The sequence below is a fragment of the Mytilus trossulus genome, chromosome 5 (genome assembly GCF_036588685.1).
Source record: "Mytilus trossulus isolate FHL-02 chromosome 5, PNRI_Mtr1.1.1.hap1, whole genome shotgun sequence".
In the NCBI taxonomy this organism is placed as follows: Eukaryota; Metazoa; Mollusca; class Bivalvia; order Mytilida; family Mytilidae; genus Mytilus; species Mytilus trossulus.
In genome coordinates this window covers 44,673,977-44,693,564 of record NC_086377.1, presented here as the reverse complement: position 1 = coordinate 44,693,564, position 19,588 = coordinate 44,673,977, and the positions used below count along the sequence as shown (strand labels likewise).

The following is a 19,588-nucleotide window of genomic DNA, read 5'->3' as shown; positions in this document are numbered from 1 at the left end:
TTTTTCTCTTTTCTGCAGAACTTAAATATGTGATAAAAAGATTATAACATGTCTTTTCCATATTGGCCCGGGTATCATCCCTCGACCCATATCGGCCCTCGGCTAAAGCCTCGATGCCGATATGGGAGTCTCGGGATGATACCAGGGCCAATATGGAAAAAGGCATGTTATAATCTATACTTATTCATAAAAAAAAATCATCAGATATGCATGATATGCACGTTATGCATTTGTTTTTATATCAACAATGTGAATTATACATATTTTTACATTTTAAGTCTTAAGAAATTCTAATTAAACCATGTTCGAACACCCTTTGCGAAGCGCTTTGGAATTAACACATTTGCACTGTCTTTTATTCTATATGAAGATCACCACTTTTCGAATAAGATTAATCCCCGATTTTACTTGTGGAGAATAACACATAAAAGAACCGACAAGAAAAATGTAACACAATTCAAAAGAGAAAAATAACGGCCCGATGTATCACAATTTAATATACCGAAAATAAATATGACATACAAGAACCAACGACATTGATTGACTTACAAAACAAACCAATACAGAGATACGATTGTGAAGCCGATTTATCCTGACATGATCATTGAATGTAGTAGTTCAGTTCGTCTCACATCAATCGACTGCAGAACTATATTTAGAATATACTGCAGGAATAAATTTGTAACATATAAAGGAATAGTTTTGTAAAATTTTTGGGTCTGAATTTCAGTTATAGTATTAAAGGTTACATAAGCAAAACTTTCAAACTTGATAATGACACGAATTAGCGACGTCAATCCTGAATCTTTGACAAGCGTGATTATATCAACTTTTCCAACTTAATTTCCCATTTATCAGCAGTATTGTCCATTCTGCCTCATCGTATGGCGTTTACATATAGCAATTGATAAGTTACGGTCGTAAAAAGTCACACTATACGGACTTCATAACTGTTGCACTTCTGTAAATATAGACAATGCAATTTCCCATAGGAACTACCTTTGAAACAGTTGTATTTACAAAGTGCAACCTATACTAATTTTTATTCAAATAGATAAATCTTGAAAAACACTTTTCCTCACAACAATACTCAATTATGAGAATTATAGCCTTAAAGAAATTATTGCATATACTCCAACTTTTCTTTTACAGTACATTCTATACCCCAACACCTGTTTCAATTTTTAAAGAATTTGAAAACAAGACTTTAATTAGTGTCAGCTTACCATATGTACATGTTTTCTGACATACGTTTAGTAGTTAATCATTCCAACAGTCAAGATTATATAAAGTTTCCAATCCTGCCTCTGCCTCCAGTCCACATCTTACTATATTCCTATTTGTCAATAAAAGTTCGCAATTTCTGCCTCAAATGTTCAGTTAAGAAATATTGTCACATCCATATCATCGCTTTAAGGAATGACCGTAATATTTTTTCTGTCTATGATAAAATAACATGAAAAATGTGGTGCATACTGAATAACCCGCTACTTTATAAGTGTGCACCTCATTTTGTATGTTATGTTGAATAGACAGAAAAAATATAACACTCATTTCTTATAATTTAATTATGAATTCCGTTTTAAACGGGCGTAATTATGAAAAACGGTGATGACGTCACAGTTACATGACAAAATTATGTCTATGAGCTGATAAACAAAACAACGTCAGCCAATGAGAAGACGCTTTACATCCAAAATTAATATATATAACATAATTTAGCTAAAATATGAACTAGAAGTGTTTAAACAAAGCAATGTTTGCAAAAATTGTATGTATGAAATTACCAGTCTGATGAATGATTTACTAAAAGTTTTATAAAACTGACTGCTAACATCTGTGGTGTGCATAACTTCCAAGTAAAATTATTGTTTTCTATACAAAAGACCATTAAAAAATGAAAGCATAGCATTTACAGGTTAAATTAAAATTAGTCATGCCCTGCAGGTGTGTATACAATCAAATATTTATTATTATGATTATTATATACTTTATATATGGTCTATACCCTATATGAGCCCCGGATATAATGTTTAAGATATATTAAATTCACAGTGAGTTTGTATTCAGTCGTCCTGGTGTCGAGGTATGTATTGTGGTTTCAGGTCTTAGGTTCGATTCCTCGCAAAGACACCGGACATATATCGGATTTTTCCAGAAAAAAAAGAAAGGAAGAAACTCAAGGTAGGGTGGTCTTATAAGGAGTGATCTAACTAAGATCACTTCTGTAAGAAAACAAGGAGTTTGGAAGTAATTATGCGGAATCAAGACTTCCCTGAAAATTTATGTAGAAAATACTCACAAAAATTCAAGCGTCTATGCCTCCTGCCATCAGATTGATCTTACACTGATACACCGCGTCCTCATCTGATATCTGTTACATAATCTTGGAGATGAACAGGTGCGTGGAATAAGTTCAAATTTGATCACGTTTTAATTAGTGACAATAGAAATGAAAATTCCTTATGGTTATAACCAATACACGTTAGAGAGAGTGTTACTTGCGGAATTAAATAGCCGCGAAGTCAAATTGACGTCCTTAAACGCGAAAATAAGTATCTTCCAAAATCAATTGGTTTAAAATAGTCGTTTGATATGTAAATTTACTGATTGTGTCCACTTTTCGATGTTGACATTTTTTACTGATTATATTCAAACATAAGGTTTATATTCATTTTCTATCTAATTGATAACCAAACCCAAAATGAATTACACACTTTGCAAAACACCTTTGGGTATATAAAACGTTTGCACCTTGCTATTTGTTACAATGGTTATCAAGGAAAAACGAACATTAGTACAACAATGACTTAAATAAGCTTTGATGATGTCTCATGGGTTTCTATTTTGTTGATGTTTAATTCCATGTCTCATGAGACATGGGAAACAGATGAAAGTTAAATGTTACTGAAGTCTTTGTTTGCCCTTTGACTTTCCAAGTGTAATTTATCGTAGCACATCAAACACTTATCTTGATGTACTCTGATTATCACGAATTTTCTTTGAAATTTTCAGTTAGTTACAGTCAATTAAGATATGTTCAGTAGTTGGTATTAACTTGTACTAATTTACCAGCATACGGGTATGCCGGAGAATAAGACCTATAACAGGAGAAATATCTGATAACCACTGAATTTACAGAAGGACAATAAATGAAAATTAACTTAAATCTCCTAACAAGACTGAACTTTTATAATAATCATATAAAAAAGAAGATGTGGTATGATTGCCAATAAGACAACTATCCACAAAAGACCAAAATGACACAGACATTAACAACTATGGGTCATCCTAAGGCCTTCAACAATGAGCAAAGCATAGTTAGCTATAAAAGGCCCCGATAAGACACTGTAAAACAATTCAAACGAGAAAACTAACAGACTGTTTACTAGTTGAAATTAGCATTGTTTTAGATTATATTTATTTACCAACTAATTCTCAAACAGTGTTGTATTTTGTGGTGTTTTTTTTTGTTGAAATTTTCGTGTATCTGTTTTACTGTGTCATTTTAAAAGTTTCCTTACTGCTTTTGGACATATAAATGTAGCACGATGACACCCACATTAGTTTTTAGTTTGTGTTCCTCTCACTTCGGATAGATATTCCATAGTTTTAAAAATGACTTTTTCACCAAACAGATGGATTATGAATAAAATAAACACAATACAAATAAGAAAACCAGTATTTTATTTTATTTATCTACACTATAAGCACATATTTAAAACTCTCTGCTTATCTTCGAATAGTTTATTTCATGAAACCACTTTCATAAACTTTCATTGACTGTGTATTTTTGAAACATAAGCTGTATGTCTTTTATAAAATGGTTATTAGTGCCGTTTAATCATCATTCTAGTAGATTTCAGTGAGTAGTATTGTGTTGTCCATTCACGCCATATGATACCATTGCCAAAATTAGAGTGCTGTCCTCCTAAATATTCCCCATTCAAATTAGAATAATGACATGCATTGTACCACCATGCTCCTTTAAACCTTTGTGCGCAGCTTTTACGATATATGTCATTATCCTGGTTTTTAGTAGAAAACATCATGCCGTTGTGGTAGGTAAGGCTATCTCCTGAGCAAATAAATAAAGATTGAATAGCATATAAATCTATATAAGAAACACTTTGCAAACTCCTGAGCAAATAAATAAAGATAATATTTAATTGAATTCCATATAGACTTAAAACACTTTGCAAATAACGAGGTGATGATATCTCATTTCGTTCATTTGTTTCGAAAAATTAATATTGGAAATTAATTACATTAACGGTACAAAATTAACTGCACCAGGTGAGCGTTTCTACAGTTAATATCTCTTAAGAGATGCCCAAGATCAATTTAAACGTTGGAGAGCTGATAAAAAAACCAAACCTAAAGTATAGCCAAATATGGACCAGAAATCAGCGCCTGGCATGAGTGAGATATATTCCTTAAGGTAAAACAATACAAAGATTTTACAACTCCAACTCCCAAGTTTTAAAATGCTGTTACTTTCTTAATAATGCTTGAAAATTTATAAAAGTGGTAGTTTTGGATAGCTAAAAGATTACTCTTTCCAAATAATGCAATGTTAGTATTATGCAACAATTATGTAATCAATTATAATGTTAACTGTGTCTAAAATATTTTTCACCAAATTTCCACTTTCAAATGAATTTAGCTTCTGCATAGGTATCTCTAGAGGGTTGATTTTATTATATGTTGTTCCTATGGCCATTATCTACAAAAGGGTGTCTCGGATTTCAGATAGAATGTATAGAACAAATTTTACAGCTAATTAAACATTATCTTCTTTTATGTGGTTAGGATGTTTACACTAATTAGAGATTTATGAGAGAATGGAATACCATAGAGACAATCTGAGACACCCTTTTGAAGCCTATGATGTGTTGATTAAGATTTCGTTAAAATTTTCTGTATAGCTAAAGAGATGATAGAGCTAAATTCATTCAAGTGAACTTACCCAGATTTTGCCACTAATTACATAATAATTGATTACATAATGATTGCATAATAAAAATATTGCATTCATTTAAAAGATTAATCTTTTGTCTATCTCTATATACCTATTTTATATTTTTCTATGCATTCATAAAAAAGTTACAGCATTTCAAAGATTAGTGATTGGAAGTAAACAAATCTTTGTATTGTGCTACCTTAAATCAAAATGATTTTCAAAATGTTATGGCACCAAATTTCAATCACATAATAATCGTTATTTTATGCCAGTACCGAATAACTGGATACTTGGATGGTGATACCCTAAGTGACTAAATTAAATCGCAGAACTATAAACCTATATATAATTATAACATTTATAGGACCAATTTTACTGCACCAAAAATGCGAGAGAGAGATTACATACATGTTTGAGAAAGATAATGATGAATGATTCAAAATACTCAAGTGAAATGGTGAAGTTATACCTGCATCACCGCTATATCCATCTATATTCAAAGTGTATTGTGATGTGGCATCTCCGATACTGAATTCGGAATACTCTGCATATCTTGAATGCCCTTCAAAATCTTCAAGGTGAATGTAAAGTTTGTAGTTTCCAGAAGAGGTCAGAACATTTATTAAATTATTTCCTGTGCAAAAATAAAATAAGAAATAAATCTGAGAATAAATGTCAATTGATTGGCTTATCATTTCTTTTTTAATCCTATAATTCTTAATTGCGCTTAAAATGGCTGTATTGGTAACTAGGATTTTGTATTTGTTAGAGGTACTCAATTGTATTAGAAAAAAATAGTTTTAGTTCTATGCGACTGTCATACACGTGAGAGGATAGCTAGCTATAAAACCAGGTTTAATCCACCAATTTCGAAATGCCTGTACCAAGTCAGGAATATGAAAGTTGATTACCATTCCTTTGATGTGTTTGAGCATTTAATTTTGCCATTTGATAAGGCACTTTCCGTTTTTAGTTTTACTTGGAGTTGTGGTATTTTACTTTTTGCTTTCAACCTTTAAAGAATTTGCATTTAAAAACAAATCAAAACATAACATCACAGCACAAAAATACATAGTCAAACTTTCTTGGTCGAATCCTATGTTCATGTTTTGTGAAAAACAGAAAAGTGAAAACCCAGCTCCAACCTTATTCCAAAAGTTAAAGATAAACAAGTAGCATGGTCAAATTCTAACCTTTAAGTCAATCGTGAATTGTCTGCGCTTTATACTGTTAACATTCTTATACAAAGAAAACATTTGCCAATCTTTCATCATTATGGTTGAAAAACTTTGTACGCGAATAGGCTACAAAAAATTACCAAAGACGGCTTAACTAAGTGTGCAGAATGTTGACAAGATGTTTTTTCTATGAATTATAAACAGAAAATTACCCAGCCAAAACTCAGATTTCAAATTTCCAAATCCAATTTCATAATCGGTCCATCCTTTGTAAAAATCAACAGTTCCGTTTATTCTGCTCTGGAAAACCTTTAAAAAATTTAAGAACATTAATAATAATGAAAAAAGTAAACGCACCTCGACATTTTCAGCGATTTGATTATTTCCACTGAAGAAAACTCGTATGTGGATGCAGTATCGTTATTCTTTTTACATTTTTATTTTGAATTTATAGCCACTCACGTGCGTATCTAATTGTAGATCTTTCGCTTTCATTTTTTTTCTTCTAGCGTTCCTGATGAAAAAAAAGTACATCCAGAAATCGGAAGAGTCGTTATTGAAACGTTTTTATAGGCATTGACTGTTCTTCGTTGACAGAAAAGCTCTGAGAATTTTTAAAAGATATATTGTGTACACCCCAAAATGCTTGGACATATGATATGTTTACGAATCAACACTTATATATATTTACAGCTGGATAACTGAAAAATAAAATTTAGCTTACAACACAGTTTTAAGTGGTCACGGATCAATTGAATATGCATATCTGCATTTAAGTTCTTCACCAGCTATTTAAACATTAATATATAATTGGAGACCTGTTGGTGACCTTCTGCTGTTGTCTGCCTTATGGTCGGGTTGTTGTCTCTTTGGCACATTCCCCATTTCCATTCTCAATTTTACGAATACCTGAGTAAGGTAAATAGTGTTTTGCTCATTGAAATCGATATCGTACAAATACGTCAAACATGTTTATGTTTTGTTATTTACCTCTTCTAACAAAAAATCAATAGAGACAGATATTGAACAATGTAGCATATTTACCGTATTGTCTGAAATTAAAATTTGTCACTATTTTTTTGCCTTTTAATCAAGTTTCAGTAAATTCAAAACACAAAACATGGCTCATCTTGTTAGTGAAAAACCCCCCATTCCTTTGAAAGTTTAGATGAAGAAATAAATGGAACAAAATTTTAGAAAAAAGGGACAGTAAGCTTAAACAAGTTTCGTAGGTTTTATGAAGAAATAACCCAGCAATATATAATAAAGAAAGTGCAAAAACTGTATATAGCCTATAACAAACAGCAAATACTTAAAAAACAAAAAGGAAAAATAAAACAGCATTCACAAAACAAATTAAAACTAGTCATTGTTCCTTTCTATTTATAAACAATATTTTGATGCGACAAATGTGTCGTGAAATCTATAACTGAGAAATACTGGTTTTCATTTCACTTGTTCGACATAGAGAACACCAATTTTTCAAAAGTAAAATACACTAAACATTAATATCTGTATTATGTTCGAACAAAATAATACTATTACATTGAAACAAAAATCAAATAAATTCTACATCCTTTCTACACTTACTGTCCAACCAAATCCTGCTGTATCCATGTCACAGTAAACATCAAACTTCTTATCTGCTGGATATATTGTATATACCCCTGATTCACTTCCTTGTGGAAGGTCACTGCAGTCATGTGGGCAAAGGTCTAAAGCTGTTTTAAAAAGTAGATTTGTTATGTTGTCATTTCAATGTTATATTTAACTTTGCCATTAAAGTGCGAGGTTTGGCATGCCATAAAACCAGGTTCAACCCACCACTTTTATTCCCCTTTAAAAGTGTCCTGTACCAAGTCAGGAAGATGGCCATTGTTATAATATTGTTCGTTTCTGTGTGTGGTACATTTTAACGTTGAGTCGTTTGTGTTTTCTCTTATTTTGGAGATATTGAGATAAGACGTGGAACGGTACTTGTCTATCCCAAATTCATGTATTTGGTTTTGATGTTATGTTTGTTATTCTCGTGGTGTTTTGTCTGTTACTTGGTCCGTTTCTGTGTGTGTTGCATTCCGGTGTTGTGTCGTTGTTCTCTTATATTTAATGCGTTTCCCTCGTTTTTAGTTTGTTACCCCGATTTTGTTTTTTGTCCATGGATTTATGAGTTTTGAACAGCGGTATACTACTGTTGCCTTTATTTGTTTTGTTTTATTTTTACTTATTTATCTCATGTATCAGAAATTTTATACGTGAAGTGCACGGAGAACGACTGAACGATAACGCGTTGTGATAGTAATATCTATATGAGTTTACCATTTTAAATCTTTTTGTTCTAGTCCTTGATGTAAAATACCTTAAAGTTCCTCCTTGATACAGAACCGCGTATTTTCGTGTTGTAAATGTAATGATGAAGATTGCAATTTCAAAAACTCACATTTATTAACTGAATATAAATATTAGACGATGTGGTAGGATTGCCTATTTGACAACTCTCCACAAAAAGACAAAATGACACAGAAATGAACAACGAGAAGCCACCGTACGACCTTCAACAACGAGCAAAGCGCATACTGCATAGTCAGCTACGAAAGGCACCAAAAAGGACAGATATAAAACAATTCAACGAGAAAACTAATAGTCTAAATTATGTACAAAATCAAGAACGAAAAAGAAATATGTAACGCAGTACCTAATAAATAATTATTTAGTTTTATATATGTTTGTATGAGAGATCTAAAGTACTTTCTTTTTCTCTAAAACGTGATTGATTATTGAAACTTATTTTAAACACATTTCAAAGAAACAAGAAAAAAATGTTAGTAGAAAAATATACAAAACCATGGTGAAAAAATCTTTAAAGCCAACCGACGACTCAACAATTACTACATATTAGCTAAAATGAAACATCCTTATTTTCATTTACCTTTTTTTCTGTTACTAAAACAAACATTTGTAACTTCGACTATTGAACAATGTTCTTACATTATTATCTGATTATAACTGTTGAATGAGTATGTTTTTGAAAAGCTAAGCTTATTTAAGCACTGATAAAATGTTATAATTTAATCTAAACTACAAATATTTATTTCTGTATTATCGTTATTTGTTATCATGTAGAGGCAATTCTGAAGCCACATCTGTACCTTTAAGAGTGGTCTGTAAATGACCTCTTGATCATGTTATCTGGCTATAATTAGTCAGAAAAATAGATAGATAAGTTTTAACAAAATTATGAATGCAAAAGACCAGACTAATTCGTAATATTATTGTTCTCAATTTTGTTTCTTTCAAAATTGATCAAATATGTACATTTTGTAAAATATACTCTTTCATTTGATATTTAAGAATTGAATGCTTCTTTTTGTAAATTTATTGGGTGGTAAAAGCGTTGACCGAAGTACATTTTGTATGAAGCGCGGAAGCGCTTCATTCTAAAAATGTACGCACGGTCAACGCTTTTACAACCCTATAAAGTTTCAAAAAGAAGTATTCAATACTTATAATTACATTTTTTTAGCTAAAATCATGAAAACACGATTTTTATCCAGTTTTATTTAATTCACCTGTGCACTTTTTTGTCGGACCTCGTGTCATCATGCATGATAAATGTTATTGTCTGATGCAATTGTTTACGGAATAACATGTTAGCCAATCAGAATAACGTATTATAATGAAACTTACATCTAATGTAATTATTAAGTTACAACACCCGATAGTTGGTTTATATTTTTGATTTTAAAAGTTGGCTTCAGTTGTTAGTATTATTTTTAGAAACGACGTATTGATATCAAGGGAATAAGAATATTTGGTAACATGTGGTCAATTTGCACCCGTAGGAAAGTAAATCTTGAATGAACAAGTATAATTTTTTTATAAACATCGGTGAACAATTCCTTTTTATAAGTAATATATTTTTCTTTCGAAAAGAAACCATTCTAAATGCAATAAATGAGGGTTTGAATTGGGCTTACAGAACAGAGAATAATAGATAAAAAGTACAGAAAAAAGACCATAACATATAAAGAATAGGAAAATCGTTAATAAAATAAAAAGATAGAGATGTTTAAATACAAGGAACAGAGGGTAATGGACAAAAAATATAAACATGATAAAGAGTAGAGAAATATGACATAAAAAAACTTAAGAATACAGAATTCAAGGATCCCATTCAGAACCTCATAAATCTTTGAAAAAATCTTACATCTTTACATCTTGCATCATAATTCTTTGTGCAAATGCATATGTCATTATATTTCAAACTTACGTGTGCTTTTTTCAGATAACTGAATAGGTAATGGAACACAATAGTAATTCGTTCCACTTGGCATACAGGCCTCATTGACCGTACACTTATTACCATTGCACTGACCAGCTAGTTCCTGAAATTTTAAAAACCAAACAATTACCCAAATATGAATTGTTTAACCATTATGCGAATTTCTCCCAAAGCTACAATATTTTAAGCTCAGAGAAAAAAATCTTTGCATAACAAAGGCAATCTCATGTTGTTTTGAATAAACTTAGAAAAAAATCATCTTTAGAGCTCTTATGTTTTAATTAGTTTATTCAATGATAATATGATATATTAGAACACTTTTTTCTCACAAAGGATTTCACAAAGACAAAGTTTTAAACGTATGAAAGTATGCCGTAAATCCTAATTGGTCTTTTAATCATAGGTTTAACTGATTTGCATGGCGTTGTATACATTTTTAATAAAGCAATATACAAAAATTTTAAATTGTTAAATTTGTATAGAAAAATAATATTTAACCATTTCTAATCAAGTCATGCAGTAAAATTTACTACATTTAATATGTTTTTCTCATACGTCATGATATGTAATATACAACACACACTTCAGCGATATGTTTTTTCTCTCTCTGATTAACTGCTAGTTGGAAAAAAACATTTGTACCGCAGTAACGCTCTACAACCATTTTCCTCCAAATAAATATTTTTTTGGTGTTAACGATAGACATAAGAAACAGACAAACCCTTAAATATTTTACCCTTTTTGTCGTTTATAAAAAAAAACATTTATCTATCTGAACTACGTTTATAAAAGATTAATACTTTCAATGATATAATCTGGATATTTAGACAATAATAGTGCATTGACTTGACATATCAACGATATAAGGATGATGCTTAGACACGGGGAAATGCGAGGCTGTGCCGAGCATTTTCCCCGTTTCAGGCCGAATCCTTATATAGTTGATATGTCAAGTCAATGCACTATTGTTGTCTTTATACTGCAATCTAAAATAACATTTTCAATTGTTGTTTAGTGTGTTAATGTTATTTATTTGATTTAAATATTAGGGAAAATCCCCCTTTAGAAAGGCCTCATATCACACAGGCGGAGAAATATACAACACGATGAAATGTACATCATTACCTTTTGCAATCAATGGTGAACGAATTTATTTGTTTACAGACCAAAATATCAACAATAAACATAAAACATAATGTATTATAGGTTGCAAACAAAAAGTATTAATAAGTGGAATAGGTTTGCCCAAAAATTGTAAAAGAAACAAGTTTGAGTCGTTAAACGCATCGTTGTTTACATTGGAAACAAGAAAAGGTTGAAGAGGTCGTATGAATAATTAAATATAATTTCGACAATTTTTATTTAAATATTCATGAGGAAAAGTGATATCAGGTCAGTGACTGTATATGACATAGAAATATACGGTCAACGCATTTTGACTGCTCAAATAGAACGAGTGCAGTATAAATTAACATAAATGACACTGGTTGAAGTGTTCATGGCATGTTCCCCAGAAATAACCTTCTCCATGCGTATTTAAATAAGGGACGCTATAAAAATCACATTTTAGCCAAATAGATAAAACATTAAGTTAAAAGTTAAAAAGTGAAAGTTCCAAAACACAAGGGTCTAAAATTGTGTACAGTCAACATAACAAAGGATGATTTTAATCTTTGCTTTAGTATTATATACATTATTTAAAACATTAAGTTAAAAGTTCAAAAGTGAAAGTTCCAAAACACAAGGGTCTAAAATTGTGTACAGTTAACATAACAAAGAATGGTTTTAATCGTTGCTTTAGTATTATATACATAATTTAGAATATGAAATTGATATCTAAAATATATCATTTTGATTTTACCAGTACATATTATTGGTTACAAAAAAAACCACATCAAAGATACCATGCTGATAATTTGTTTCGCCAGAAGCGAGTTTCGGCTATATTAAACTTATCGGTGGTGCTCAATGCAAAAAAGATGTAGAGCCAAATCAAATAAAACAAAGTCGCAGAGTGTTTATGACCGTAATTTCTGTAAGTTGTTCCAAATACGGCTAAGTCAATATATTTAGAGGAAAACCTAAATGTTTTGAGTATTTCATTATTTATTAACAGTAAATCTACAGAAAATTATACTTTTGATGATATTTCTTGTCAACACACAGAGGTGATGACTACTGGGCTTGATATCCCCTTTAGAGACGAAACGTCCGACAACAGAGGTGATAACTACTGGGATTGATATCCCCTTTAGAGACGAAACGTCCGACAACAGAGGTGAAGACTACTGGGCTTGATATCCCCTTTAGAGACAAAACGTCCGACAACAGAGATGAAGACTACTGGGCTTGATATCCCCTTTAGAGACGAAACGTCCGACAACAGAGATGAAGACTACTGGGCTTGATATCCCCTTTAGAGACGAAACGTCCGACAACAGAGATGAAGACTACTGGGCTTGATATCCCCTTTAGAGACGAAACGTCCGACAACAGAGATGAAGACTACTGGGCTTGATATCCCCTTTAGAGACGAAACGTCCGACAACAGAGATGAAGACTACTGGGCTTGATATCCCCTTTAGAGACGAAACGTCCGACAACAGAGATGAAGACTACTGGGCTTGATATCCCCTTTAGAGACGAAACGTCCGACAACAGAGATGAAGACTACTGGGCTTGATATCCCCTTTAGAGACGAAACGTCCGACAACAGAGTTGATAACTACTGGGATTGATATCCCCTTTAGAGACGAAACGTTCGACAACAGAGGTGATGACTACTGGGCTTGATATCCCCTTTAGAGACGAAACGTCCGACAACAGAGGTGATGACTACTGGGCTTGATATCCCCTTTAGAGACGAAACGTTCGACAACAGAGGTGATGACTACTGGGCTTGATATCCCCTTTAGAGACGAAACGTCCGACAACAGAGGTGAAGACTACTGGGCTTGATATCCCCTTTAGAGACGAAACGTTCGACAACAGAGGTGATGACTACTGGGCTTGATATCCCCTTTAGAGACGAAACGTCCGACAACAGTGATGAAGACTACTGGGCTTGATATCCCCTCAGAGACGAAATGTCCGACAACAGAGGTGAAGACTACTGGGCTTGATATCCCCTTTAGAGACGAAACGTCCGACAACAGAGGTTATCACTACTGGGTTTGATATCCCCTTTAGAGACGAAATGTCCGACAACAGAGGTGAAGACTACTGGGATTGATATCCCCTTTAGAGACGAAACGTCCGACAACAGAGGTTATCACTACTGGGTTTGATATCCCCTTTAGAGACGAAACGTCCGACAACAGAGGTGATAACTACTGGGCTTGATATCCCCTTTAGAGACAAAACGTCCGACAACAGAATCGATGACTACTGGGCTTGATATCCCCTTTAGAGACGAAACGTCCGACAACAGAGGTGATGACTACTGGGCTTGATATCCCCTTTAGAGACGAAACGTCCGACAACAGAGGTGATAACTACTGGGATTGATATCCCCTTTAGAGACAAAACGTCCGACAACAGAATCGATGACTACTGGGCTTGATATCCCCTTTAGAGACGAAACGTTCGACAACAGAGGTGATGACTACTTGGCTTGATATCCCCTTTAGAGACGAAACGTCCGACAACAGTGGCACAGGCCAAGTTTATCAAAGATACTACGCTTACAATTTGACGCGTTTCGTCTACATAAGACTCATCAGTGCAAAGGAATAATAACTCATAGCCAGAAAAAAATGTCTTCAACATAAAATACGATGTTAACGCCGTGTAAATCGATGTAAGTTCGGTGTTTACAGTTGAGTATTGTATAAAAAAAATATAACTTTTTTTTCATATTTAAAATTGTTGTCGTTTTCGATATTTGCAGTTTACTTTTAATTAATGAGTATTATGATGAATAATAATACACTGTTTTATGGGCAGGTTTTGGCATTTCCGAAATACAATTTCCACACTCAATTTATTGGTGGAGTCTTATACAAGCCCCGTGCAGAAACAGAAAATTTCAAATGTCTGCTTTATTTTAAATGACCTTTCGAGAAATGTTTTTACAATTGTCTGTTACTTCTTATCTAATATGACCAACTGATTTAGTTCAAGTGTCCTTGATACAGAAAGGCATGCGTCGTATTAAATTCTAAGCATGATATCTAAGGTGAGTTTTGTATGAATATAGGTAGACACGGACAAGAGTATACTCTAAACTTCTTACAGAATGACTCATAAATGATGAGCATGTAATATATATTCCCCATATTGCAATTTGTTTATATTACTTTATATACGCTAATTGTGATACACATGTTAAACAAATAATACCATTCATCCCTATCTCAATCTAAAAGTCATTTTTTTTGTCTCGATCTAAAGAGAAGCACTAACATGTTGAAATAGATTTTTATAGAATGACTCATAAATGATGAGCATGTAATATGTATACGCCATATTGCTATTTGTTGATATGTGTTTGCTTTACTACAGACCTTTTTGTAAAATTTGGAAGACAATTAACTGCAAATATAACTATTGTTTGACGTCAAAGGTCAAATGTCACAAAATGAAAGTCAAGTTTCACGATATTCCTAATAACGAGAGGTATATGCAGTCACAACTATCAGTAGTTCGAAAGTTTCTGCAACACAATTGTTGAAATTCCTTTTTATACAAAAAGTATGATACTCATGCTGAAAAAATGATGGTATTCATCCACAGCTCATTTCTATTTATTTCAAGTGTTTTTATCCAACATGTTGGACTCTTTTTCAATAGTAAGCATTGACACGTTTATACCTGATTTAATACTCTATTACCCTGCAAAATCAATGTTTTAAAACTATTTTTTTTGGATTCTATCGCAAGACAATTCTGTTAAAAAAAAATGTAAAATATTGTGCTGAATTCAATGTCTCACTCATTAACGTTAAACATATTGTGGTCTGGAATGTTTTGTGATTATTTTGCTATAAGTATTATACATATCATATTATAATTACCCTTGGAAAAGTCGAGGCAGCAGCAAAGCTATTACCAATACTCTCAACGAGTCCACATTGACTTTTCCTAGGTTCGGCAGCATTTATTTGGCATGTTTTATTCGCTGCTATAAAGTTAATAGATTTACATACTTTTACTCTTGAGCAGTATTGAGCACATATTGACCACATCGGCATTGGTACCTCAAACAGCACATGACCACTATATATTTTGTCTTTTTGTTTTTTGATAACGACTATTTCACATATTGTCCACACAAAAAGGAAAACTATCAAAATTATTAAGCGGTACATTTTGCTTCAATTGAGAGACCATGAATTGTTTAGGTTTTTCCTTTCCAAAAACCTTCGCGTGTGTTTGAATAGACCGTTTCGTAACATAGCACTCACAACATTTGTCTGTTTATTTTGTTATGAGCCTCATAAATGCTTTTAGTTGTCAACGATATATTTTTTTAAATAATGACTGAATACTCTCAGTTATCGAACAATTAACTAACGTAGGGAAAATGACAATTGCAATTGTTTTAAAGTTTGAATGAATTACTACTGTATAATTCATTATCAACATAAAAGGAAGTGATGTTTTCCGATCTAAATTACGATAACTCATTGAATACATGTTTATCGTTTATTTGATGACGCAGTCACAACTTTAATGTTTTCATTTTCTAAATTTTGATCAGGGTTTTCCTTGTCTCAATATTCAAAGTTATCAATATGACACTTTAATAACATGAGCAAAACGACGAGTGTCACATGTGGAGGAGGATTTGCTAACCTTTACGGAGCACATGCGATCACCTCCATGTTTTTGTGGTGTTCGTGTTGCTAAGTCTTTCTTGTATTTATGCTGTGTCTTGTGTAGTATTATTTGTCTGTTTGTCTTTTTCTTTTTTAGCCATTGCGTTTTCAGTCTATTTTCGATCTATGAGTTTGACTGTCCTTCTGGTATATTTTGACACACTTTCAAAAACTTTCAGTATACCTAGCTCAAACACAAATTTAGCAAAAGTACCTGTTGGATATTTCTATGTATTTCAAACGATTGTTGTGTTAATAATTTTCTTCATGATTATGTAACAAATTCTCATAAATACATAAACATGTATATACCCCTGATTCGCTTCCTTGTGGAGGGTCACTGAAGTCATGTGGTTGAAGGTCTGAAGCTTTTTTTTTTTTTTAAGTAGATTTGTTTTACTACATATTTATCTCATATAAACCTGTATAAACCGAAAACTTGTTTAAACCAAAAATGTTCGGAATCACCGTCATATCAAATAATGTGTGTGGAGAACCTAATAAAACCGAACATCGGCCAATAATAAAAAAAATATTTAAGCCCCGAAGAGGTTCGGTTTAAACAGGTTTCATCGTATGTCCTTGTTTAAACATTTCTAGTTAATATATTAGCAAAACTTCGTTCAATATATGGTAAGCGATGATATTATTATGACAAACTTTTAAAACTGACAATTTGAGAAAGACAATGTGAACATTTATTGATAAATAGGCATACAGTCAGATGTGCGACTGGATGAAATAGCAGCAGTATACACTTTATATAAACCTGAAAGCTGGAATGAATAACTATTAAGCTTATTCTGATACGTTTAATTTGTCATCAGAGAAGTGAAATACAGTTCTATGGATATCATGCCAGAACACATGCACCGGGGTCTCGCAAATAATAACAAGTCTTTTTTTTTAATTCTTTGAAAAGTGAAACTGAGGTTGGGATGTTAAATATGATGTAAAAGAAGTAAAAGAGCGCAACCAGTGATATCTTTTCTTAATTAATTCTAAGAAAATAATAAGTGTTTTTCAAGATTTTTATATATGAATTAGTGCTACATGTAGAAGCAGTTGCTCTTTGTAAATACGGCTGTTACAAATAAAGGTAACAGCAGTATAACGTCATAAATCGATTGAAAAAAAAAATTCCGGGCTACAAACTAAAACGGAGGGAAAAACAGAAACTATAAGCGGAAAACCACGCATCTTTTGGCAAAATATATAATATTCATAGATATTTTGGTTTTTTTTACATTCTGGTACCTAAATATGACCTCTATGTTTCACATCACAGAGACACAACTTGGGAACTTTACCTGTATAAATACACATGAAGAGTGCACACATTGAATTCTGACGAAGACCAAAAGTTGAGGCAAAGGATGTGCATACTTTTTTACAGAAGTTGGAAGTCTTTGAAGTTAGAGACATTTACATGTTGAAAATATGCTCCACAGTCCTATATGTTGACCTTTGAAAAGAATAGATGTGCATATTAACTTTCCATTCTATGATAAAATTATTCATGAAACTGCATAGTAAATGTTACATAATTTAAGCCATAAAATGAGTTTCTATGAAAAATTGCATTGTCTAATTTTATAAATGTGCAACATATATGATATAAACATACAAGTTACCCTTCCGGACCACGTGAGCTCAACCCAGAATTTGGTCGGGTTCGTGTTGCTTAGTCTTAAGTTTTCTATTTTGTGTTTTGTGTTCTATTGTGTGTCTGTGGGTATTTTACTCTTTAGTCATGGCGTTTTCAGACTTTTTCGATCAGTTTATTTTTCGACTAATCAGTTTGCATGTTCCTCTCTTCTGTCATATGTTGTATCTTTAAAACTTGTTTTTGATAGTATTGGTAACAAGAAATAATTAACAAGAAGCTGGTAAATAAGGTAAACATATAAAATAGAGAATGGAAATGGGGAATGTGTCAAAGAGACAACAACCCGACCAAATAAAAAAACAACAGCAGAAGGTCACCAACAGGTCTTCAATGTAGCGAGAAATTCCGGCACCGGAGGCGTCCTTCAGCTGGCCCCTAAACAAATATATACTAGTTCAGTGATAATGAACGCCATACTAATTTCCAAATTGTACACAAGAAACTAAAATTAAAATAATACAAGACTAACAAAGGCCAGAGGCTCCTGACTTGGGACAGGCGCAAAAATGCGTCGGGGTTAAACATGTTTATGAAATCTCAACCCTCCCCTATACCTCTAGCCAATGTAGAAAAGTAAACGCATAACAATACGTACATTTTAAATTCAATTCAAGAGAAGTCCGAGTCTGATGTCAGAAGATGTAACCAAAGAAAATAAACAAAATGACAATAATACATAAATAACAACAGACTACTAGCAGTTAACTGACATGCCAGCTCCAGACTTCAATTAAACTGACTGAAAGATTATGATTTCATCATATGAACATCAGGCACAATCCTTCCCGTTAGGGGTTTAGTATCATTAGTTTTTTCATTGTGCAGGATGTTCGAATTTATGGAAGCGTATTCATGTATTACACTTTTATGGTAGCTTTTATTTTGCATGTGTTATCTTTGTATTGATATATATATATATGGGCTGTCTGTCTGTCTGTTTGTTTGTGCTGTTTATGTATCTTTTTTTATCATGATATGTTTTGTTTATCAATATCAGCCGTTTAAAGGGCTCTTAAGAGCCCATGTTCCTTGTTATTATGTATTTATGCAACCAGACTTTAAATAAAGATTTCTTACACATAAGATTTAAAATTTGTGGACACGTATCATGGGCAAATTCCGAAACTCTGATTACATCTGATTATAGTGTTCTAGTATCACCAATCATATTACCTGTTTTGATAAAGACTATGTTTATTGTATATTTAGAACAACTGTTAAAAGTTAAAGGCTTCAACCTAGCTGTAATCTATTCATACACTGTTGAACACATTTCCGTTTGTATCGTTATAAAGGCCCCCCTTGGATTACAAGGCGTGTTATATATTAGACTCATGTAACCACATAGACATTAAAGTTGCTTATTTCAACAGAAGTATATATTGGAAGAGATATGATAACCGTAAATAAGAGATTGCATCTTATTTCAAAAACAAATGATATATTATGATCAATAGAAGCATACATCATATACAGATGCTTTGCTAGAGGAAACTATTTCTGTATTATCATCTTCATATTGACATTAATAGAACGAATCACTTAAAAATATTATTGTTTGGTGTTTTTACCGTAATTGTTTCTATTGGAATGAGATATGTTGGACGTAAATAAGTAATTGCATTTTCTTTCAAAACAAATGATAGAACATGCCGTTTTATGTGACAATATGTAACGTTT

The 19,588-nt window shown here is 32.4% G+C and overlaps 1 protein-coding gene across 1 annotated transcript; it reads right to left on the bottom strand.

Moving 5' to 3' along the window:
* Positions 1-3,689: 3,689 nt before the first annotated feature.
* On the bottom strand, positions 3,690-15,857 carry LOC134719677 (microfibril-associated glycoprotein 4-like). Its single transcript, XM_063582651.1, has 6 exons — positions 15,436-15,857; positions 10,409-10,523; positions 7,732-7,862; positions 6,354-6,450; positions 5,433-5,597; positions 3,690-4,078 (listed from the first exon to the last, which is right to left on the bottom strand). Exons 1-6 carry the CDS (start codon positions 15,727-15,729, stop codon positions 3,831-3,833), a joined length of 1,050 nt encoding a protein of 349 aa, XP_063438721.1. The 5' UTR covers positions 15,730-15,857; the 3' UTR covers positions 3,690-3,830.
* Between the last annotated feature and the right edge of the window lie 3,731 nt (positions 15,858-19,588).

Coding starts and splice junctions, on each gene's coding strand:
- LOC134719677 (XM_063582651.1), bottom strand. CDS start 15,729: ATGTACCGCTTAATAATTTTGATAGTTTTCCTTTTTGTGTGGACAATA. Junction 10,524..15,435: donor CTGCCTCGACTTTTCCAAGG/GTAATTATAATA, acceptor TTAAAATTTCAG/GAACTAGCTGGTCAGTGCAA. Junction 5,598..6,353: donor GAAATCTGAGTTTTGGCTGG/GTAATTTTCTGT, acceptor ATTTTTGCACAG/GAAATAATTTAATAAATGTT.